This window comes from Dasypus novemcinctus, chromosome 4 (assembly GCF_030445035.2).
Source record: "Dasypus novemcinctus isolate mDasNov1 chromosome 4, mDasNov1.1.hap2, whole genome shotgun sequence".
In the NCBI taxonomy this organism is placed as follows: domain Eukaryota; kingdom Metazoa; phylum Chordata; class Mammalia; order Cingulata; family Dasypodidae; genus Dasypus; species Dasypus novemcinctus.
In genome coordinates, this window is record NC_080676.1 from 3234979 (window position 1) to 3260185 (window position 25207).

The following is a 25207-nucleotide window of genomic DNA, read 5'->3' on the forward strand; positions in this document are numbered from 1 at the left end:
CCAGAATCACTTCCAAGCAAAAGACGGCATTTTCTCAGGATCTGCAGTTAGTGATTCAAACGTTCTGAAAGGAACTGAGCGCCCCCTGCTGGGTATTAACCTGCTCTGACATTAACTTGTCCAATGAATGCACTGAAATCTGATAATGTACCTTAGAGATTTAATCCCAAAGAGTAAAAGCCAGTGAAAATAATAAGACTCATGGTGGCAAAATTATGTGTTATCTGCATTTGGTAATAGGTTGAATTTTTGAATGTTTCATGACCCACAGGGGCCTATTAGAAATTATTTCAGTTCATCTCAGTTACAGTGACAAGGTTAAATATTTTGAAATTCTGAGTGTTCTGATAGGATTTTCTTCCCATTTACAGGGGAGGTGTTAGGGTCCAGGGAGAGGGCATACAGGTTTTGGGGTCAGGTAGCCCACACTGGAATCCATTTACTCTTCGAATGACCTGGAATGAGTCCTTTAAGTTGGAGCAAGTAGTTTTGTTACCATTTTCTGATCAATGAGTTCAGTAGCATCCATCATTTTTTGAAAAGATTTATTTCTACCCCCTCCTCCCCCATTATTTGCTCTCTGTGTCTACTCGTTGTGCGTTCTTCTATGTCTGCTTGTATTCTCTTTGGGCGGCACTGGGAACCAATCCTGGGACGTTCCAGAGTGGGAGAGAGGTGCTCAATCTCTTGCGCCACCTCAGCTCCTTGCTCTGCTGTGTCACTGTCTCTTCTCTGTGTCTTTCTGCTGCGTCATCTTGCTGCACCAGCTATCTGCATGGGCCAGCTTGCTGTGTGGGCCAGCACTCTGCTCAGGCCAGGTCGCTATGCAGGCCAGCACTCTGCATGGGCCAGCTCTCCACTCGGGCCAGCTCGCCTTCACCAGGAGGCCCTGGGAATTGAAACCTGGACCTCCTCTACGTAGACGGGAGCCCAATCACTTGAGCCACATCCACTTCCCAGGGACATCTACCTTAAAAAGTGGATGTAAGGTTTAGGCATCATGTGTCTCAAGCACGTGAAAGTACTCAACCAATCCTGGCTCTCGTTATTATAGGATTGAGAAGTGGATCTACATGGGGCTTCAAGGGATGGGCGGCTCCTGGACCCGGGCTCCACACGTCTAGAGAGCAGAAGTGTGTGTGTAGTCTGGGTCTGGCTCAGAGAATTCAGGGACCAAGGGCAGCGCTCACACTGGGCACTGGCCACACAATCATGATGCAGGGCACTGGTTTCCTGAAGCGTGCCTCTCACTGGGGCAACTCTGGACAATTCTACCTCTTCCATACATCCCAGGTCCCCTACATTCATCCCCATCTTGCTGCCCAAGTCGCTGGCATCTCAGCCGAGCCAATGCAAAAGCCTTCTAACTTGTCTTTCCCTTTCTATTCTTGCCCTGCTCAAATCCACTCTCCAGGGTGACTTAAAAAATAAATAAAATCTAAGAATGCCACTCCCCCACCTTCAAGGTTGAAACCTTGCAATGGCTAAGTATAAACTCCTTGAAAGAGCCCTGTTTACCCACCTGCCTGGCTTGTTATGCCAGTATCTACCTTCATGCAATTTGCTCCCTCCTCAGTCCTTCCTCCATTCTTTCTTCCCCCTGCCTGTTACCCCCAATTCTTCTGCTGGCTACTCCTGTCTCACAGGTGTTCACTTACAAACTCAAGGAGTACACAAGAAAAAGCACATTTTTCTTATTTCCCTCAAAGCAAGTTGCCTATTTGGCCTCACTCAGCTGCACTGGAAGTAAATGAAATCTTGTGGTCACTGGGGCCCTTCTTAGGGTCTCACAGCATTTAGGAAGCTCATGAATGACCTGAAAAATGAGTAAGGGGAAGCAGATGTGGCTTAAGCAGTTGGGTGCCTGCTTATCACATGGGAGGTCCCAGGTTCAGTTGCCGGTGCCTCCTAAAGAGGATGAGCAAGACAGCAATGGGCTGGCATGGTGAGCTGATGCAACAAGATGATGCAGTGAGACGACACAATGAAAAGATGCAGCGGGGAAACACAATGAGACACAATAAGCAGGGAGCTGAGGTGGCTCAAGTGACTGGGTGCCTCCTCCCACATCAGAGGTCCCAGGTCCAGTTCCTGAAGTCTCCTAAAAAGAAGACAGAGAGCAGACAGTGAATGCAAACAATGAGGGCAGAGGGGGGAAATAAATAATAAGTCTTAAAAAAAAATTGGGTAAGACCACCAATCCTCATGCCACCTAAGTGCCTGAAGGGACCAGGAAGGTGGTAATTTCAATGCTCGGGGGTCTTTGGCTACACTGGCAGCCTCAGTGTTGAAGTTCATGTCTCCCTCTGGACACCCCACAAACCATGCCTGTGAAATTCACCATCTCATGGGGGTCACAACGATGAGGGGAGCATAACTTTCCACCACTCTTAAGCGGCTTCTGGTTTCAGCTCCCCCTTCTCTACCTCCCTCCCCAGCTTGACATTTCACACTATTTCCTTAAGGAGTCCAGGATTTCCCAAGCACAGGTAGGGTTGTGTTTGAACATCTCTGCTTTGTTGTATGAAGGAAGCACAAAGGGCCTGCCTGGCCACTTCCTTGGAAAGGAGTTGGGAAAATTCAGAAACAATATTAATATTTCAAATTATCTGATATTAAGGGTCCAACCTTACCAGATTCCCCAATCATCACCTCTTATACCTGCAGTAGCTACTATGGATGCCCACCTTGCCTTCACCTGGTCTGCATCCCCTGGCCACACCGACCTGTCTTGCTGCCAAGCACTCATAGCTGCCCTGCTCCCTGGAGGGTTGCCTCCCTGAGAAGGGGACGGCAGGTCATTGCCATGGACGGGCTGAAAGATATGGGTACTTCGGCTCAAGGTGGGGAAACTCATGATTCCATCCCATTCTAGCACTCCTGTGGGGTCAGGTGGAGCCTAGTCTTCAGCTTCTTCTCCTGCCCTAATCCTGCTTCCTTTGCAGGTTCCTGAGAACACAGCCTCAGTCACTAACACAGGAAAACCTGCCTCAGGCTTTGCTCCTAGGAACACAAACTGTCACACCCTTTTCTTTCCTACCATTCATCACAGTTTGAAATCACAGATTAGTATGACCATGATCTAATGTTTATCTCTTCTTTACTGGAGGAAAGGTCCATGAAGACAGAGGCCATACTTACTTTGTTCATTGTTGTATTCCCAGAGGCAGGTGTGCTACTTCCCACAAAGGAGACGAATATACACGCACTGAAGAGGAAAGCTGGCAGGAACTGAGGGGCCAGTCTCTCAGCAGAAACTTTCCTCCTAGTGTATTTGATACGTACAGTTGGGAAGAAAACCTGTCTCCCACCCCTTCACCACCCCAGCAGCCTAGGGTATCTCCTGTGTCCATCATTCTCAAGGCAGGCCTAGAATTCCAAAGCCACAGCTGACAGGACTGGACTGGCCCAGCTTAGGTCACTGAATTGCCAAATGAGCTACGGTGCTGGCACAAATCACACTTGGCCACTCAAGTTGGGGGTAGCTTTCAGAGGATCATAAGCCACACAAACAAACCAGGAGCTGTCTGTCTTATAAGCTTCATACTCTGATTTCAAGTGAAATCGAGACAGGTATCATATTTTACTGTTCTACCAATACTCAAGGGTCAGGCTGGGCCCACAGCAAATGTAGATTCATGTGAACAACTGCTAAGTTCTTAGATATCAATGTCTTATATTACATACCACAAATAAAGTAGCAGTAAATCATCATTTAAATAGAATACGAAAGAACTATGACTTTGAAGGCATGTTAAATATTTGAAAAGCTTTATTTTTTCTTTTCTTGGTATAATTTTTTTCCCCCTAAACATCCTAATTCTTACTGCTAGGTTGTCTTTCTCTGGTCATTGAGGGGACTGGTGCATTGGGTTCTTTATTCGGAAGAGGAGTAACTGGTAGGCGGGACCGTTTACGCAGGGGGAGATCAGCCTGAATGTGTTTGAATTATAGGACATGTTTTGCTACAATCACGTTTCTAATTGAAACCCTACGATCAAATCATTTGTTTTGTGCTATGCCTCTTCCTCCTAAAAGCTAGTTAAAAAACAGAATCCAGTATCAACAAACGAAAAACAGGTGAGGAAAAAAGAGAGATTTCAATTATTCAGTGTTCTCCATTTCACAGTGAGGGATACAGAAGTGCAAACCAAGGCCTCTTCCACAGAGAGTTTACAATCTGGTTAGGGTACAAGGAAGACACCATTTACATACACAAATGATTCCAGGAGATAATGTGCATGAATGGTTTGCAAAGTACTATACCAGTGTAAAACCAACTGCTGTTTCCATGGTGTTTCAGTTATATTTGAAAGGGCTCTGACAAATAAGAAATGCTGTTACTGGACAAAACTAGTGGTCCATCTAACTATATAGATCCTTTCCAGTAGCACCAAAGGAAATTACAGGGAGAGCAGAGGTAACGATCAGATTTTTTAATCTGTAAACTTATCCAAAGCTTGAACGCACTACAGGGAGTCTCAGGGATCCTAGTAATCAGTGAATGGGAGAACTATAAATCCCAGCACTCACGGGCTAATTACACTCAGAATTCTTCAGTGGAGACACATGAGAAGTTAATAATTTGCATGTCTGATTTCCTCCCTCTTTGTCTTTTTGTCTCACCTTTAAACACATGTATCACGTGACACAGAGAAATAGTTGGCAAGTGTTAAACTCTGTAAGATAAAACCAGAGTTAAGACAAATGCTTACCCAATCATGTTCAAATAAGCTACTGAATGAGAGTTTTCAGTTCAAAGAGTCCAACTGCCTGCATTCCTGGGAAATTTTTAAATTTCTCATTTGGTGAATATTTTCACATTGTACTTTGCTGCTATGAACTAAGGGAATGTATATTTTTGAGTGTTGATTTATCACTAAAGGATGTGAGTTAGGAAACTGAAAGAAAACAATACATATCGATGTATTAAAAAATATTTTCCCAGAGAAGCGGCAGGCGTCAGTTTGCAATGGGGGGGACGTTCTCATGGAGGTACTGCAAGGCTAAGTCTGTCCACTTCATTTCTTGTTCTTTAACAGACTCTGTGGTGCCACCATTGTCCTGCTCAGGTTCAGGAAGCTCATTCTGCAAAGGGACAGTGGAGTTCAGAACATGGTATGTTTAACAAATCGCTTAAAACCCAAGAGCACTTAGAACGAAAACCTGTGAGCTCCCAGAACAGGCAGCATAACCTATAAAAGTATATTCTAAAGAAAGTGCTAAAATAAATAAACGGGAGGAAAACTTGAGGAGTACCACTCAGCTGTGGCCTGGTCCCTCTTCAGTAGAGAACGGTGGGCATGCTGACCTGGCATGCGTGCAGGGGGGTGTGGCAGGAAGGCCAAGGGCACAGGGCTGGGAAGACTGACTGAACCCACGTCTTCAACCCCACCATTAGCTGTTGGATTTTTGGCAAAGTGCTCCATCTCTCAGAGTCTTTGTTTCCTCTTCTGCAAACAGTAGATAAAAACGGCCATCACTTAATAGTACTGCTGTGATGACTACACGAGATAATTCAGATAAAATGTTCAGCACTGTGCTGGGCACCCAATGCTCAATGAGCATCTGTGCTACTATCAGCGGCTAGGAACACTGAAAAGAGTCAGTACTAAATCTTTTGGGAGGATGCTTTTAATAGAATATCATATTTGCTGGCAAATTTTGTAAGCCCAAGAAACACATCCCAAAATTATTCTGTACCCAACATGCTCATATTATAAGGGAGGTCAGGCACTGAAAATGTGGAATAATGGCCGAGACCTCCCTCTAGTGGCAGCACAGAGTAAAATGAGCGTATACCAGTTCACAGCCTACCTACTGGCAAGCCACGGGTTCCAATCAACTGGAAATAGAACCTAGAATAACTTCCTTGTAACTTAAATTTATTATTACTGGAACTCTGCTTTGTATATTTCTTTTTGGTCATCTGAATTTACACATTTTTTTAGGATATCCAGACTTATGATTTCCCACTGGAGTGCAATTTGCGGCACATAAATTATGTTTAATCCACTTAAAAATAACTTTCAATATATAAGATTACTTACGATTTGTATAAGAATATTTGAATCACATACATTTTGCTCTACAAGAGTAAGATTGAAACATACTTGAACAAATTAAAAAGAACGATTGTTTATTTAAAGTAATAATAAACTCTTAAAACTTAAAAAGGAAATGTTTGGTCCCAAAAATTACTTATAGCTGACAAAGCATGAATAGGTCCTTGGTTGATGAATTATTTAGTTCAGAGGCAGACAACCTGGCTTAATTTCATCCTATCTGTGTGGTGGTATGTTTTTAAAATAATTTATTTTTCATTTGGCCACTACTGTCTCTTGCAATGAATGCCAACATATAAAATTGCATGTTCTTGGAAAACAAGAACAGAAGTATCATACATACAATTGTTCATTCTGGTATAATGCAAAAATGGCCACAGTTCTTTGTAGTTTACCTATTAAGAGGCGGCATCTATTTCCCCAATCTTGAATTTGGACTGTCCATATGACATGCTTTGGCCAGCAGAATGCAGCTTCAAGTGCCAGTATGTCAGTTCGAAGCCTACGCCTCTTGAGGCCTTGCAGTTTTCTGCCATGGTGCTTTGGAGCCCTGAAACTGTCATGTGAAGAAGTCCAAGCTAGCCTGCTAGATAAGGAAAGTCACGTGGCCCATGCCTCATCACCCCAGCTGACAGCTTGCTAACTGACAGATACCCTAGATTACCATCCTAGTTAACCTGACCTCCAGCCAACCAGCCAGCTGACCAAACATGCATGAGCAAGCCCAGCAGAGATCAGCTGAGCTGGTGCAGACAAAAACCTTCCCAGCTGATACACAAAATCTGAGCTAAATAGTTGTTTTAAGCCACTAATTTTGGGGCAGTTTATTATGCAGCTAAAGCTAATTGATACATACACTGTACAGGGGGCTATTCTTTCCTTTAGGATCTCAAGACATGGGAAAAGATACAGATTATCAACAGGAACTGGAAATCAGCACAATTTCCTCTCCCTCATCCTCTGCTACACAAATGGCCCATAAATTTTGCTATAAATATCTCCAAAATCTGACAATTCCCATCCGTCTTCTTGTCTTTGTTCAGGCCCTCCTCTCTTGCCTAGATCATTGCACGAGCAGCTTCCTAATTGGTCTCTCTGCTCTGCCACGTGCCTTTCTCCACTTCAAATGCTTCCTAACAATGCTGCTAAAATCATTTCCCAAACACTAAATCTGAACACGGCAGTCTTCTATTTTTGAAGACCACTCATTCCTGGGTTATCTCCAGGGGGAGGGATAACTGTGGCATCAAACACCTCTCAAAACATGGTCTGAGCAGACCTTTGCTGCCTACTTCTGGGACAAAAGTTAATTTCCATCCATACGGAATGTTTCACCATCTTCGAAACCTTTCAAAATGTTGGGCCTTTTCCATGTGTTCTCCTGCCTGAGTGTTCTTGTTTATCCCCACTAACCTTCTGGTCCTCCTTACAACCCTACGTAGACATTGCCTTCTCTCTGAAACCTTTCCTGATATTCACCAGCAATCAGCCATTACCTATACTATGCTCACACTTATTTTAATTATTATGTTGCCTCTCCAGATTCCTCAAGGGCAAGAATTATACATTATGTTCACCTAATCTTATGGCACACAGTTGAACAAATGATTGAAAGCTCACAGGATAGGACTTGGAGTCTCACAGATCTAGGAATCAAGGCCAACTCTTTTCAGCTACCATGCTTTGGGCAAGTTCTCCTTTCTGACCCAATTCTTTCCTATAAATTGGGTATAACATCACCTCCTTTGCAGAGTTGCTAAGGATTAGAGATAATGTATGTAAAATTTCAATCTTTCTCCAAGGCATAAAACTGGTATTCAGTAAGTGGTAGCTGAATTTTTATTATTCCCTCTCTCTTGACTATTTTCCTAAATTTGAACTAAGCTGTGACTTATTTGTTATGTATATTGTTCATTAAACACATCATCTTTTTAGTCTTAAATGATGAGCTGAATATTTTATTTCTCTGTAAACAGAAGCAGCAGCCACAGCAGACCATCTACTTGTAAGCTGTATTTATTGAACCATTCTTCTTAGGGCAGGTAGTGTGCTGTAATGGAAAACAGCCCCAGGTCCTGTTCTCCTTGTTCTTTGTTAGACCTCAATGACGTAAATACGATTTTTAATAACTATTACAAAAACGAAACTTTTGGATTGCTTAAGTGAGGTGTAACAGATTCCTTCCAAGGGGTTTTTCCAGATAAAAGAGAAGAAGAGAATATTTCAAGAGCTTGCTGGTCTAAACATAAAAGAAGAAAAGCAGGTGTCTTCTGAATATTTTCCAGGGAACCTGAGAAAACTGCTTGTTCTAACAATGTGAGTTTCTAAAAATGTTAACAGACTGACTAGCCATAGGCAAAGAAGTAAGACACAGCGTATCTGCCTTTGGATGGGCTGCTGCTTTTCTACTCCTCCCCTGCCCCCTTACCCATTAGAGGCTCAGGGTTTGTCTACCTTTGGCTTCGGTGTGGTAGGGAAGTCATGGCTCAGAGGACATGGGCTCCAGTCCTGGCATGGTCCCTAACTGAGTGAGTCTCTTCATCTCTCTAAGCTACATTTCTCTTCAAATAAAAAGTCAGGCTAGTTGCTCTCCAGAGGCTTGTAGAATTACAGAACACCATGGCTTTGATTTCTTTGCCCTACCAGTTTATCAGTCCTTTGATATTCCAACGCCACTAGGGCCTGTCAGACCACACCTTTAAGCATTACCCTCAGCACAAATCACAACTTACCAGTGGTATTGCAACGTCCTCATAGGGCAGCTTGTCTTCTCTCCAAGCATCATCAATCAAATCCAAGATCCTTCCATCTCTCTGAACCTCACTGTCCATTCTCCTGCAGTTCCAATCTTGTCAGATCTGTAAGCCAAACAGGTTATTTCTTTAAAGTGGAAACTGAGGAGATGGGATAATCCAGTAATTGGATTTTGGTTATCACACCAATCTGGGAAAGGTTAACCTTCTCACCTGGACAACAATTCATTTATAAAACCACCCCCCCCCCCCAACCGCACCCCCAGCTGATGGGTGCTTTACAGTATATAGTGGACAGATGTAGCCCAGTTAAGGGACAGTCTCACAGTGTGGCAGGAAGACAGCATAATTAAGGGTGTCATTTATGAGGCTGCAGTTTATCTCCCCTAATGTGCATATTCACTTTTCCCTGTTGATGCCTTCGATCAGTCCAACTCATAACTGTCTGCTAGGTCTTCTCTCCAGCCTCCCACACATTTTCTGTATCAAATTTACAAAGGTCTCCATCTACCTTGTTTCTAATGTTGGCATTCTTAGGCACAAAAGCTAAGGAAGATAATAACAATGAACTGGGTTATGCAAAATCACTAACCACAGGCCTGATGCAAATCATCAAATCAAGAAAAATGTCAGCAGTTGAGCTTATAAAGGAAACTGCCTTCTTTCTTAAAAATAAGAGCCCAGACTGAGCTCTAAAAGTAGTACCTCCAGGGGAACATTAGGGGCAGGTCCCCATGCTGCTCTTTGGGGTTCTTTCCCCTGCTTCTTACTGCCGTTCTCCCTTCAATGCCTTGGCCTAAGTGGTCAAGGCACTTACTCAGCTTCTACACTTAAAGGATCTTTTATACCCCATCACTAACTCCTACTTTTCCTTCCAAATTCTGCCGGGTGTCAGCTCTTCGGGTTCAACTCAGGCTAAGGTGCCTTTACTCTCAGGGGGCTGGGACAATGAAAAGAATGCAGGACATGCCCACTGTCCCAACCACTGCCCCACTCTGGGCACAATGAGCCGTTTGCCCTTTCCTGAACAAAAATGTCTCCCATCTTTGCGTCTACCCATGTGACAATACCAACGCCAAGAATGCGCTCCCCTTTTCCCTTCTTTACGCTAGCCCCCAGTCGAAACCGTCAGCTCCCGGGTCGCCTGTCCAAGGCAGGAGGCCCTCTCCAGGTCACAGCCTGGGAGCGGTGGCCGCTTCCCCGCGGCTCCGTAATCCCCGGATTCCGCGAACGGCTCCAGGTGGGGAGCTTGTCACACAAAGAGCCTGTTACATGTGTCCTCCCGTACACGACAGCCGTGCGACCCCCCGAGACAGGGGCAAGTTTCACCCATCTCCGCACATCACAAAACTGGAACAGTGGATTTACATGCCCAAAGCAGGCGAGAAGACCGATTTCCTCGCTAGAAATGACCCTCACAGGCCACCACCATCGTCCGGGCGTGCGAGCCCATCCACGGCCGCGTTTCCGGCCCGAGACTGGCTATACCAAATGCAGGGGCGGGGGTGTTATGTGTCCCGGACGGCCCGGCAAGCTCCTGTCAACCCGACAGTGCGTGCGGTAAGGGCAGTGACATGAGGGAGAAGGAAAGGCACAGGCCTCGACAGACGTGGGGATAGAGGGAGGCCGGCCGCTCAGACGCGAAGGCCTTCTCAGCCCTCCGAGACCGAGCTTGAGCGCGCAGGGCACCCTTACCCGCCCCCGGCTCGCGGCAGCACCGGTTTCCGCCAGGCCACGCCCTTTACAGCCTCTCTTCCCGCAGATTCCCGGATGTGGGCAAGTCCATTTGCGTGCGAGGAGGGGAAGTCAGAGCAGGACCTTTCAATTAAAAGTCGGGTCAGTGGGCGGAACGGACGTGCCAACGACAGAAGCTGGACGTAAGGCTGGCGTGGGCGCGCGTGCGCGTCCCCGGCCCGAGGTAACGGCGGGAAGGCTCGCGCGCGCTCGCGGCAGCCGCATAACCGCCTGTGCGGGCGAGGCTTTGTCCAGAGGCTGCCCTGGCCGCGGCGGTGCCGCGGGTGCGGCGGCCGCGTGGCCCGGGATGGTCCCCGGAGCCACCAGCCAGCCACCAGGCTCGCCCCCGTCGGCGCAGGTCCGCTCTTGCACCCCGCTCCTCAGCCCGGTGGCGAGCGCCCTGCGGACCCGGGAAGGCCACCATGCCCTCCGCGGCGCGCCGGCCGGGCCCGCCCGCTGGCCAGCCCTCCCCCCAGGCCCGGGGCGCTGGGCGCGCTGCCCCGCGCCTGCTCCCGGCCGGGCCTTGCCCTTCGTGAAGGGAGGGACGCACGGCGGGCCCTGTGGGCTTCTGTATTTGGTTATAGCTTCCTGACCTTGTTGCGATTTTATTTACGGCAGGTGAAACCGGTTCCTTTGTGGCGGGATATTAAGTAACAATCTAAAAAAGGGCGATTTGGTTAAATAATGTTTTAGTTTAGGAGGTACGGGAATGTGGCAGGAGGCTTGAAGGACTGAAGTGGGAAACTGAACTAACGGTTGCTCCATGCATCTAAGTCAGGGATGGGAAATAAATGATAAGAGTGTGGGTTTTAAAAGGACCTTTCCTTAGAAACTTTAATCATGAAAATATTTGAAGATAGTAAATTTGGGTTCATAATGTGTCTTACATCTGTTACAACACCCTAAGTTAAAAGTTGAGTTGTTGATAGACTACTCTTCGTATACAAAATAGCTATTTGCACGAGGTAGATGTCTCTCTTTTTGCATGTTTCCCTAAATTTTTTTTGCAAGTTATTTTATTCCTTTAAAAAGGAATATCTTTAATGTAGGATAGATGCCCTGTATTTATGTAGTTCCTCACATTTTTAAGATACGAAGAATAATAACGATCAACTACCCGTTGTTTTAAAATACTTTACATTAATACTTGTTACAGGTGTAGCCTGAGGGTATAGTAAAAAGTATGCATTATCTATTTGGAATGCCGTGTTCTCTTTAGGTTAACTTTTATCCTGAATTTTCCTGAGATTATTCTGGAAAAGGGGTTGATTTTTTTCATTCAATTTGATTTGTTTTGCAAACATGATTGCTCCTCACTTTTCTGTTATATTATCAGTGATAGGTATAGTAAAAAAAGCTCTACAACTAAAATGGGTTAGGGATTTAAAAACATTCAATCACACTGCCCTTTAAAAAACATACAGATTCAAATTTTAAAAATTATTTGTTACATTTTATATATTAATTGTACCAACACTGTTTTCTCCCCATTAAGAAGTAGAAGACAGTAGACCTTTCTGTTCTCATTTTTGATGTGGTGGAGGTGGTGTCAATTTTCATAATCCACTCTTTCAAGATTTCATACTTTCTAAGAAAAATGTCAGCTCAATTTGAAGTTCTGCTAACGCCAACATTGGCATAATGTTTCAGGAATTGAAATTCTGATTTTTATGTTACTTTAGGTTATTTTTTTCTCCAAGAGCTACGGTTTCTTTTTTCAGTTTTACAGAATCACAGTATCACGCCTACAAAAATGAATAAAAATTCCATACTGCCAAAATCCTCTTGGTTAAGATTTCCCCAACTGTCGCAAAAGTGTCTTTTTGCATTTAGCTTGTTCGGATTAAACGCCTGTTTATATGTTGCATTTGGTTGATATACCTTTTTTTAAAAAAATTTCTTTTATACCATTTGAATCTCTTAATCTATAGCAATTCCCTCTCCATTTTATCTTGCCATTCTAAATTAAGGTGATTGTATCCATGTAGTATCCTTTAACATGTACCCCTATTCTCTTTATTTCCTTTAGATTTAGAATTGCCCTTTCCAATATGGTAGCCATCAACTAGCTGTGATTAAATTAATTAAAAGTAAATAAAATTAAAAGTTCAATTCTTTAGTCACACTAGCCACTTTTCAAATAACCAATAGTGGCTAGTAGCTACAGTTTGAACAATGAGATATATTTCCATAATTGCAGAAAGTTCTATAGGATGGCACTGATCTAGAGACTTGAGCAGATTCAACTTTTGAGTTTTTTTGGTGGAGGAGGGGCAAGAATATTTCATAGCTACTATAGTGTATTTCCTATTGCATTATTTTTCAGGGACGCACACAAAATGTATGATGAGTTGCCTTTCTATTTATAATGGTAAGGTTAATGAGAGGGTTCAGGTGTTGTCAACCCGATCCATCCCTGATGAATTTCCCCATGAGCCTTTCACCTGAATTCAGATTGCCTGTGCCCATTATTGCAATAGGGATTGTAACATGTCCATTTCTTAATTCCAGTACTCCTTCTGTATTTATGAAGAACTTTCTATCATCAACTGTTTGATTACCCTGAAATACAGTTTGTATAAGAAAGGCAAGAAAAATGTTTAATTCTTTCCCTCTATTTTCAGACTACAGTAATGAATCAGTGCCCTAGCAACCTCCAAAGGTAACCATGAGGGTTTTTGCTTTTTTTTAAAAATTTTATCATGCTGAAATCATAGATATAAATATATTTCTACTGTTTCAACCTATTACAAGCATTATTTTTTTAAATAATCAGTTTGTTCCATTTTTGGCCAGTGGGAGCCTCTTTAAGTTGGCTCCTGTTCCTTTTGACATAATTCCAGTAGTCAGGTAAAATAAGTTCCTGGCTCATTTTGTATGTCTCTGGTCTCCAAAGAGCCTTGGTTCCCTTTCGTGGGACATGGTATTTAGAGACCACAGTCTGGGTGATAGAGGAGCTCCTACTACTAGGTTGGTCATTGGTTCTAGGAGTCACAGTGGCCAGAGCTAGGATATAAATTTTTTAAAAAGATGAATGTACAGATTTCATATTAACATTTCCAATTTAAATTTAATTTTACTATTTTTCTGTTTATTTTTTAATTATGTGTTTGATTTATATCTTTTTTGTATCTTTTTCTCTTTTGTTGAAAATCTTGGTACCTAACGTCATTAATATAATTACTTTTTTTTTTGCTTTATCTGATATTATATATAATGGCTGCAAATGAACAATACCAGTGTTATTATTAACAATATGATTCTGAGTAGTCTTTAAGATTTTTTGTCATTCTTTTTATCCTTGCTATATATATATTTGACTAGGAATATATACAATGAAATGATTGCATTTAAAAGATACATGAAATAATTTGTAATTTAGGCTACCAATTTGATATATAGTTGACTATTGATTCATTTATTTTATTTTGTTTCCAATATTTTTCAGTATTGTTTTTGTTTCTAGTTTGATTTAATTGTTTTCTTAAATGCAAAACCAAAGCATAAGTCCTACAAAAAAAGCAACTATAAAAGAAAGTACGTTGATGATCCTCCCCTGCCACAGTTTGTAACCCTACTGTGTTCCAAAACTTTTTCAAAATGAAGCCAAGAATATTGCCAAATACAGTTAGTAGGGTAATGAAATAATAATGACAGGTTTAAACATAAGAAATAAAATAGATAATTTAGAGAAAGTAAAACTAACAATAAAATAAATTCGGATATTAAAAAAATAACGAACAGATAAAAAATTTTTTTGGCATTTTGCCTTTCATCCCTGTAATATCTGTTGTCCTATATTTACAGTGACATTTTCTTCCATTTCTTTCCCATTGTCTTACTTTTTTTCATTTTGTCTTGAAAGAAGTTTTAGGCCATAGTAAAGTCACATACAGAACATAGGGATCTCCCATATACTCAACATCTTCCCCCTTTTTCCCCTTCTGGTATCAATAACCTTTTTATATGTGGATGGTACATTTGTTACAACTGATGTACAAATATTGAAACGCAGCCACTGTCCATGGTCAATGGTGTACATTATGGTCCACATTCTAGACCATATACTTTTGTAAATTTTTGATGAAATTCAACATGGTCTGTCTCTGTCATTGCAAGATCATGCAGAACCCTTCCATTGCCCCCTAAATACCTTGTCTTCCGTGTAGTCTATTCCTCCCTCCCTCTCCCCTTGGGGCCGTGGCGACCACCAGGCTTCACTCCTTGAAGGACAGGATTCATAGTTACTTGCAGCAACACTGAAGGCTTGACACACTGGACTGTCCTCCCCTATTAGGAACCACCCATGCTCTCAAGAGTCATCCCTCTCTGTTTGAGAGCATATCTGGCCTCCCCAAGACGGGAGTCCGACTCCTTCACATTTATTATGCAGGTCTCCACCCACTGATACAGCACACTATGACAAAATGGACACTTGTGCATTCTCTAGAAGACTTCCCCAAGTGCCTAAACCAGTGACCCTTCCTTGTCATATTGTCAAAAGAGCTTGCCCAACATTGTGGAGGGAAGTTTAGTGCTCATCCCTGTTTGTAGACCCTGATTGCTTCCCTTCTGTATTGGTAATCATTTTCACTAGTTTTGAATTTATCCTTCCCTAAAACAAATATGCCTAAAAGCATATATATATTAGTATATTCCTTCCCTTCCTAGATGTAAGGTAGTATTTGCACTTATTGTTTTGCATCTTGTTTTTTTTCACCTAGTAGTATATGCCCTGTAGATCATGCCATAGAAATACATACAGGTCTTTATCCCTTTTTACTACTTAATAGTTCTTCATTGGTGGATAAATAGTCAACTAGTTTCTTATTGATAGGCATTTGTGTTGTTTCCTCATATTACAAATAGTGCTGCAGTGAATATCCTTGTGCATATATCATTTTATATTTTTGCCTGTTTACCTTTGGGATAGGTTCTTAGAAGTGGCATTGTTTGGCAGAAAGGTAAATGCATATATTAGTTGCTAGGTGTATTAGTCAGCCAAAGGGGTGCTGTTGCGTTTTATAAAGGGTATTTATTTGGGGTAAAAGCTGACAGCTACCAGGCCTTCAAGAGTCCAACTCAAGGTACCATAAGAGGTACTTTCTCAGAGTCATTTGCCACGTGTTGAGCAAGATGGCAGGCAATGTTTGCAAGGGTTCAGCCTTCCGCTTCCCCTTAAGGCTCCATGGTCCCAGCTTCTTCCAATTTCAGCTGTAGGCTGGAAAAATCTTTTATTTTTTTTAATGATGATAAAAATATATAATTTTTTAAAAAGATTTATTTACGCCCCCCCGCCATACCTTGCTGCCTGTACTTGCTGTCTGCTCTCTTTGTCCATTTGCTGTATGTTCTTCTGTGTCTACTTGTCTTCTCTTGTCTTCTCTTCAGGAGGCATCGGGAACCGATTGTGGGACCTCCAACATGAGAGAGAGGCACTCAGTCACTTGAGCAACCTCAGTTCCTGATTTGTTGTGTCTCTCATTTTCTTTCCTCTGTGTCTCTTTCTTGTTGTGTCAGCTTGCGGTGTGGGCCAGCTCTCTGTGGTGCAGGCCAGCTTGCCATCACCGGGATGCCCCAGGAACCAAACCCAGGACCTCCCATATGGTAGATGGGAGCCTAATCACTTGAGGCACATCTGCTTCTTATCAGTCTTGTCTCTCTCTGGGCTCAGCAGCAGCTGTAGGCTCTCAGGCTTGTTCTCTTCCTGGGACCTCTGCTGTGTCTATGGAGCTATCTCTATTCCTCTGTGTTCTTCTCCTGTGTATTTGTTCCAGAATCAAAAACAAACTCTCCTCTGCCCTGTCATGTCCTACTGACATGGCCAAATCAAACCCTAATCATAATTTAATCAAGTAAAAGTGAAACCTCGGAATTTAATACAAGCTAATATGCCCAGAGGAACAGACCAGTTTACAAATACAATCCAGTATCTATTTTTGGAATTCATAAACAATGTCAAACTGCAACACTAGGTAATGCCAAAATCTCCTGTGTAGTAGTTGTACCATTTTGCATTCCTACATGTTGGGGGAAGGACATCTGTTACTATACATGCATGAAAGATAGAAAAGAGATGTCAGCCCACTCCATTCAGGTGTCAGAGATGCCAACAAAAGACCTGACTGACACAGGGCATTGGATGTGCAGTGTTTACTTGTGTAGATAAGAGACTAAGCGAGTCAGCGGCACTAGTGGGCATCCATCCTCCATAGCCAGTGGGTCTTATTCTGCAGCTGATGCAGGGAGGTGGCCTACGCATACCCTTCTCTCTCGCATGCAAGAGGTCCTGCTCCATTTCGAGTGGGGATAGATGTTACGGTGGGCTTGGCCAGGTGCCATCAAACACGCCACTTAGGTAAACAGTCTCCAAAAACGTTTCCACATGCTCAGGACAAACAGACGGAATGTGCCAGCAGACCACTGTGCTAGCAAATGTGTTTTAAGTCAAGGCTCCCCAAGGAGGGGGCTAGTCCATATTCATCATGTGTCCTAGGTACCATACTGGTGCATCTGATCCAGAGCACAGCACTTATTTGTGGGAAAGGTGGCGGACCATCCTCACGCTGTCCCCCTCAACCTCACCACAATGTGTATTAGTACTCTTTTTCTAAAGCCTTAAGCCTTGTCATCAGAGTCTGTTGTCAAATTTTAAATTTTTGGTTAATCTGTTACAGAAAAAAGGTATTTCAGTTTTAATTTGTATCTCTTGTATTATGAACAAGATCAAGCTTCCTTTACATGTTCAAGGTCATTGGCATTTTTGTGTGTGTAAACGGCTTGTTCAAATCTCCTGCCCATTTTTCTGTAGATTCCCCTCCCTCAGTTTTTAGAAGCTCTTTATGTACTTGGGTAATTAACCCTTTATCTGTGATAAAACTTTCAAATATTGTCATTTATCTTTTACCTTTGCTTATGGTATTTTTTTCCCATGCAAAATTTAATTACTCAGATTTATCAGTCATTCCTCATATTCATTCTGGATTTCGAGTCATAGTTTGGACAACTTTAAAATTTCTCATATCAGAGAAATCTTTTTACCCTTAAATTTTTAACCTTTAAACTTAAATTTCTGAGAAATGGTAAATAATATTGATTGTTTATTGGTACAGCCAGAGTTTATCACTCATGGCATATTTCATGCAGCTGTCGTATATGGATTTTTGTAATTATAGTGACACCAATGCAGGTAAAAGGATAGAGCATTGTTATCCTCCTCTAAACTAGACTTGATGGTTATAGTCCTTCTCATAGCGTGCATTTATTCATAGGTGTATCCAGAGTTTTTCTTTTCTTCCTGTGTCCACTTTGTGAGTAATTTGGTCTTGGGCTTATACTCTGGATATTTTTCCTGATCTGTTAAATGACGAGATTGATTTAGAGCTCAGAATGCCTTTCTAGTTCTTACATGTCAATATGTAACAATTTCAAAGTTTGCTTATTTTAAGACATCCTATTTATATTCTTTATTCCCTAAGATTTAAAATATGCTTCGGTGTTCCCCTGACTTAGCATTCTACATTTTGCTGATTTAGGCCTTTGTTCCAGGGGAGAGTTATAATAAACAGCTTCTGTTTGTTAATGTCTTGGTCTAACTGCAGAAATGACTAGGATTGTCCTCTAAGTAGATGGGGAGCTACACAGTTTCCGTTTAAACACATTAGCATTTCATGTTAGTGGCATGAAGTAGCAGATTGTCAATCAGTACTTACTTAATTTTGTATTTAATCTAGCAAAGAACATCTAACTATGTAATTGTTTGTAACATAGCACAAAGTGACATAGTACAGAGAATTGAATGGCATTCAGGTGGGTTAGGAAAGGAATCAGTGATGTAGCTGTGAGAAAATCAGGTGACAAAGGTCCATGGAATAATTGGAGTTCTTTCTAGAACCTGATCCTAAGGAATGAGAACAGAGGATGTTTGACAGCTACTCAAGCAGATGGTATTTATGGAATGTAACTGTTGACCTAGGCTGTGATATGCCTACAAAATCCTTTAGTTCAGGCGTTTTTTTTCCCTTTTCTTTGTTACCTTTATTCTTACTGTACCTCAGAATTGTTGGGGGGGGAAGGTGAAGAGGAAGGGGCAAGAAGGAAAGAGGTATTGTTAAAGAAACGTAGCACATATTAGTAAGTTTCTTTTCCACAGAGGATGTAGTTGATCCTTCCCTCTGCCCCCCTTAAATAGAGATCTCCTTGTCTTCGTCTTAAGACCATTATTTTGATTTCTGAAAAGGAAAATTTCCATACGTGGATTATTTCATTATTAATGTGCTGCTGCCATCTGGTGGCCATCATAGTGATGACATACTTCAGTTTGAATTTTTTTCCTGTGTTCAGACTTTTTTAGTTTTGATTGAGCATATTGTCAAAGGAGACACTATTAAACCAAAAGAAGATATGCTGATGCATTTTAAGATCTGGAATACTGTAAAATATACAAAGTTTGCACAGTGGTTGCAACACTGGAGTCAAACTGCCTAGGTTTGGATCCTGGGACTGCAATTTCTAGTTTAACCATGGGCAGTTTACTTAACCCTCCAAGCTTCAGTTTCCTCACAGTAATTGATATATAATACTAAGTATCCGTATAGTAGTATATTGATAATAGACAGTGTATGCCAGGCAGTCAGCACAGTTGAACATTCATTGACTTTTAGCTTATTTATAATGTCATTCAGGAAGTATATATTATATATAAAATATATATACACATACATAAAATATATATTACTAATATATACTACCAAGTATATTAATGTTTAAGAATAATATGACCCAAAGAAGTATAATTTTACAAACAATAATTTTTAATAACTGTAATAATCATCCTTAGTAATAGCACGTTCGTACGTATTTAATAAATATCCATGTATGGTTGTCAGGAGCAGGCTATTAATAGTGGACGTTTAATTGACTGTTAGAACCCCATGAAAAGCTGGAAGAAACCTTGGAGATTATAGTTCATGCCCTTCATTTTACATATGCAAAAACCAAAGTTCAAGGACACACAACTGGTTGCAGAGCAGACTGTATTCTGGGTCTGCATCTAGTTCTGTCTGAACTGTGTACTGCCCTCTAGTTCTCCTAGAGTGAACCAAAACCCAGAGCCTGAACTGCATTGTAATTTGGCTGTATCGTGGCTTGAAAGAAAGTGGAACAGAAAATCGAAACCATTTTCTTTAGGTTCTTATTTTGTCTAATGTTGGTATAATGTGTAGAATAAGTCAACTAGAAAAAAAACTTCTCTGCTCATAAGAAAATCTATCATTTATGTATGAATAGTTTAATCCTCCTTGTTACTACCTTTTTAGAAATAGATGCAAAGAATGTACAGTGGTTATATTTTCCATTTTCCTCACTCTGTGTCTCCAGAGTATCCTGTGCATGCTTCTGCTTTACATTTATCTTATTGGGTAAATATTTTTGGCTAATTTTTTTTGAACCATACTAGGCTACTAATTTGTTAAGGAAAAGGGCCATATATTTTCCCACTATACTTCTAGTGATTAGGACAACACTGACTTGTTTTTCAAATGAAGCATTAGGACAAAGGGACAGAATCTTCACAGCACAATCTTTGGTTATTGTCTAAAGGCTCTAATTCAGGGTGAGCCTTTGGAAGTTTTTGGATAAAGAGCAGTTTTCTGGATTGAAAAGTGGTTTGACATTACTTAACATTTTGAAAATTCATGATGGCAAGAACTAAAGGGCTCACAGTACCTACTACAGGTTTATACTTTTGTGGTTTCCCCCCTTTTTAAATAAACAAATTTTATTGACATGTATTAATAAAGCATACGCTTTAGTTTTTTAAGGGTCTTTCCTCTCTCACTCTCATCTTCCTTTCTTCATGGTGTCTTTTCCTTTTTTATGGCATTCTATTCTGCCTCCCTTTCCATCTTTCTCTGCTAGATTCTTCTCTGTAGTCCTCTAGCTATGACAGTTGGCATGGAGGATTAGGGGGAAGAGGGAGGGGAATTGAGAGTAGTTCAGCCAAAAACTTCCTGCACCTGCTGTATTTTAATGCTAGGCCCAGGTCTTAAGCTGTAGAGATGAATAAAATTGGTTTTCTCTGTCAAGGGATGACTGTTCTGCTAAGGAAAAAGGTGTGTTAAAAAACTCATTGCTAAGCCTCACCTCATCAAGATGGCCAAGAAAGATGCTTAAAGGCTCTGTCTACAAAACTTTGAACAACTAGCAAGAACTGGACAGAAATATCTTTCTCAAAGCCCCAGAAGCCAGTTAAAGGAGTGCAGTAATAGGACAAGTATTGAGTCAAGAAAAAACCCACTTAAAAATGGTAACTAACATCTTGTGTAGCCCTGGCTGGCTGCTCCCACACCCTTCACCAGTTCAGTGTGGATATAGCCCATGCTCGCAGCATGGATCCCTGGTCCCAGTTGCAGAGGGAACAGAGTAACCCTCCTGTACATACTGGGAGCATGTGTATCTGGCCCAATCTGGTGGTGTCCTGCGGAACTTGCTGTCCCAAAACTTGCCCTACATGTAGAAGGCTCACGGAACTCTCCGTTAGAAAGCTGTGGGAGAGCAGTCAAGCTGTGCTGTCTGGGGCAAGGGATTGCTGGCTGTAGGACACGCAGTTCATTGCCCAAGACCACTAGGAAACTCTTTCCTAAGGAAGAAGGGACATCAGGAGCTGTGTAAACGGGAGAGTTCCCAGGGCTACAGGCATATGCTTAAGACAGATGCATGCCCAGAAAGGATCAGGGAGGCCCCTCTACTTTGGCCTGAAGCCATTCTCTAAAGACAAATGGATAAGTCCTGAAAGAGAACACTTGCTCAGGTCAATATGCAAAGAATGGGAAAGATGTTTTTCTCCTCTTTTTTGTTAGCACCTAGCAATCAAGGAAAGTTCTGTCATTATATTAGCTGGATAAATCTTAAGTAACAGACTCCTCAGAGGTTAAAGTCCAGTAATAACACATTAAAATATCAAAATATCTAGGCTTCAACAAAAGGTTACAAAACATACAAAGAAATAGGAAGTGATGGCCCAGGCAAAGCAGAAGATTAAAGCTTTAGGACCAGACCTGGGACATTCCGGAAAAGATTTTTTAAAAAAAGTGGTCCTACTTACCCAGGTCCGCTAACAGGAAGGTGAAGATGGTCAACCACTGCACCAGGGAACCAAAAGTGCCTAAAACTGCAAGCAGGAGAATTGCATCCATCATCCATGTGAAATCTAAGCCCCCTCTCGATATAGAGGTGGAGAGGACATCACTATCCCAGGGTCCACAGGATGGAGGAATAAAATCTGGATTAGAATGGACTTATTGATATTCTACTATAGAATGATTGTGACTAGTAATGGAAGAAATTGTAGCATTGATGTGGAGAAAGTGGCCATGGTAGTTGCTGAGGGCAGGGAGAGGGAAGAAGAGATGTGATATGGGGGCATTTTCAGGACTTGGAGTTGTCCTAAATGATATTGCAGGGACAGATGCTGGACTTTATATATCCTGCCATAACCCACTGAATGTACTGGGGGAGAGTGTAAACTACAATGTAAACTATTATCCATGTGGTACAGCAGTGCTCCAAAATGTATTCACCAAGTGCAATGAATGTGCCATAGTGATGAAAGAGGTTGTTGATGTGGGAGGAGTGGGGTGTAGGGGTTATATTTTTTAATGTAACATTTTTTTGTGATCTATATATCTTCAAAAAAAATACAATAAGAAAAGATGGGGGTGGGAGGGTCGGGAGTGGGGTATATTGGAACCTCATGTTTTTTTAATGTAATGTTTTGTGTGATCTATTAACTTTAAAAAAATACTTAAAAAATAAAATAGATTAAAAAAATGGTCCTAAATATGCACAAAGAACTAATGGGAAACAGAAACAAGTGAAGGCAATCAGGAAAACAGTAGATGAACGTGAAGAGAATATCAATAGAGAGATGGAAATTATGAAAAGGAATCAAACAGCTGAATATATAGTAACAGAAATTTAAAATACCCTGTAGGGGTTCAATAGCAAATTGGAGCTGGTAGAATAAATAATTAGACCACTTGAAGATAAAACAATCGAAATCTTTCAGTCTGAGGAGCAGAAAGCGGAAAGGATAAAGGAGAACAAATGGAGCCTGAGGAACTTGTGAGACACCATCTAGCATCTCAGTGTATGGGAGTCCCAGAGAAGAAAAAGGAAGGGTAGAGAGAATATTCAAAGAAACAATGGCTCAAAACTTCCCAAATTTAATGAAAGTCAGGCATGAATATACATATCCAAGATACTTAATGATCTCCAAACAAGAAAAACCCAAATAGACCCTCGCTGCAGCATATTATAATCAAACTGTTGAACGCCAAAGGTAAAGTGAATTCTGAAATCCACAAGAGAGAAGTAATGTGCTCCATGCAAGGGACCCTCAAGAATATTAAGTACCATTTTTTCATTGAAAACCTTGGATACGAGAAGTGGGATGACATATTTAAAGTGCTAAAAGCAAAAAATTGCCAACCAAGAATTCAATATCCAGCAAAACTGCATTTCAGATATGAGGATAAGATTAAGACATTTCCATATAAACAAAAGCTGAGGGAGTTCGACAACACTATACTGGCCCTACAAGAGATGCTAAAGAGTGTTCTGCAGGTTAAAAGGAAAAGACAGTATACACCAGATCAAAACCACCTGAAATAGAAGTCTCCAGTGAGGGTAAGGACATGGTTGAATACAAATGCCAGTACCATTGTATTTTTAGTTTGTAACTCCACTTTTTACTTCCCACCGGATCTAAAAGAGAAATGCATAAAATGTAATAAATTAGAGGTTTTGAACTTACAAACATGTGAATTGTAACAAGAGCTACATAAAGGTGTGAGGGACAGTATAGGAAGATAGTTTGTGTATACTATTGAAATTCAGTTGGTATCAAAGCAGTGTAGATTGTTACAGATTTAGAATGTTAAATTTAAGGCCCATGGCAACTACAAAGAAAATCTTGGGAATATAAAAGCTCTTACAGACAGAAATTAGAGTATATGTTGCTAGAGGTAGGGGCAGGGGGAAGAGGAATTAATGCATAATGGGTGTAGGTTTTTTGCCTGGGAAGATGGGAAAGCTTTAGTGATGGAAGGTAGTGAGGGTACTGCAATATTGTGAATGTGATTAATCCTACTGAATGGGATGATTGGGAATGGTTGAGGTGGGAGAGTTTATGTTGTATAAATATTCCCACAGTTAAAAAAAATCAACTATAAGACACAATGACAGTTAATTGGAATATGTAATTCTGGGTGGGTTCTAGCTAGGAAGGAGAAAAGGCTAAAGGGATATCATTGCTACATATGAAAAAATTAGCATGTAGACTGTTAACTTTATATCATTGTTAAAATTCTTGAACTTAATTCTTGAACCACTTAGGTGGTTAAACATAAGTGAATATCTTTGTTCTTAGGAAATGTACATGGCAGTATTCAATATTTAAGAGGAATCATGCAGAGGAGTGGATGTAGCTCAGTGTTTGAGCGCCTGCTTCCCAAGGTCCTGGGTTTAATCTCTGGTACCTCCTTAAGAAAAAAAAGGAATGATGCATATAATCTACACTCAAGTGTTCAGAAAATGAATGGATAGGTGGAATGATATGGCAAATGTGGCAAAATGTTAAAATTGGTGGACCTGAGTATTTTGGTGGGGGTTGATAGGGATATGTTGAAGTTTTCTGGGGTTTGTACTGTTTTTGTAACTGTCCCATAAGTTTGAAAATATTTTAAAGTAAAAAATTTAAGATTTCCAAAGGAAAAAACCCAAAACAACAGCTCCTCATGACTAGTGTGGTATCATTCCCATGAAAGAGCCCGTTAACCGGTGAAGTCCTAAGCATGTGAAGTGCAGAGGAGGGCGGGCCTGCAGCACTGCCTCTTAGGGGAGGGAGGCTGTTCCAGGGGTCTGTCATCTTGAGGGCCAGTAGGGTCTCCTGTGATGGACCAAAGAGTTGGACCTCAGGACATTTAATCTTTTTATGTGTCAAAAAAGAGAAAAATATTCGCCAACAAAAACTTTTCCTTTTTGACTTGTGTGACCCAAGATTTCTTCCTCTCATTTTATAGGGGGTTTATGTCAGTGCCCCTCTGCTAGAAAGGTCCAGCTCCACCCCTTGCCCGCCCTTACATTAGGGACTAGTGATAGAACAATCAAGTGATTTCAGTCCTGAGAGAGAGATTGTGAATAGCAATTTAGATAATTTTAGATTATTTTATACTAAAATATATTTGGTCCTAATATTTCTTGAAATGACACTCCTTGACTGTTTCTACAGTCATCTTAAAAGTGCTGTGTTTACTTGTTATTTGTGTGCTTTCATTCACATTCTTGAGTTGTAAGTTGGATGTTCAAACTTAAAAAATGAATTTTTTCCTGATGGTGATTTTTTTGCTTTCCCAGTTGCCAAAACAAAGGAGATTTGGTCATGGAGGCTTTGTTGGAAGGAATGCAAAATCGGGCACGTGGCGGGTAGGTTTCTTTTGACCTTTAGCATATCACTGCAGTTTAGAAATCATATTCCAGTGAAGTCTCTGACCATACTGTGCTTTGGAGACAGAAGTATTTTTAGCAGAAGTGTTGGCTGTTAAGCTGGTCTGTATTGTGTTTGTGAACAACATCCTCTCTGGTCTGTTTTGACTC

The 25207-nt window shown here is 41.4% G+C and overlaps 1 protein-coding gene and 1 non-coding gene across 15 annotated transcripts in view; one reads left to right on the forward strand and one right to left on the reverse strand.

Moving 5' to 3' along the window:
- Positions 1-4907: 4907 nt before the first annotated feature.
- Positions 4908-8791, reverse strand: LOC101439717 (uncharacterized). Its single transcript, XR_011648564.1, has 2 exons — positions 5312-8791; positions 4908-5088 (listed from the first exon to the last, which is right to left on the reverse strand). It is a non-coding gene; the product is annotated as an uncharacterized protein (transcript).
- Positions 8792-10198: 1407 nt separating this feature from the next.
- Positions 10199-25207, forward strand: part of CEP63 (centrosomal protein 63) — an 81541-nt gene continuing 66532 nt past the window's right edge. For 3 of the 14 annotated variants that reach the window (XR_011648560.1, XR_011648561.1, XM_012519052.4), the window contains exons 1-2: positions 10201-10378; positions 24968-25036. Coding sequence is in view for 10 of the 14 variants with exons in the window: in XM_012519052.4 (XP_012374506.3) it covers positions 10227-10378; positions 24968-25036 (221 nt within the window). In the remaining 4 variants the exon portion in view is untranslated. Of the gene's footprint in view, positions 10379-10571; positions 10911-13176; positions 13215-24967; positions 25037-25207 lie in introns of those variants that run through there. The other 11 variants (XR_011648562.1, XM_071214511.1, XM_071214509.1 and 8 more) reach the window with 10 other exon arrangements.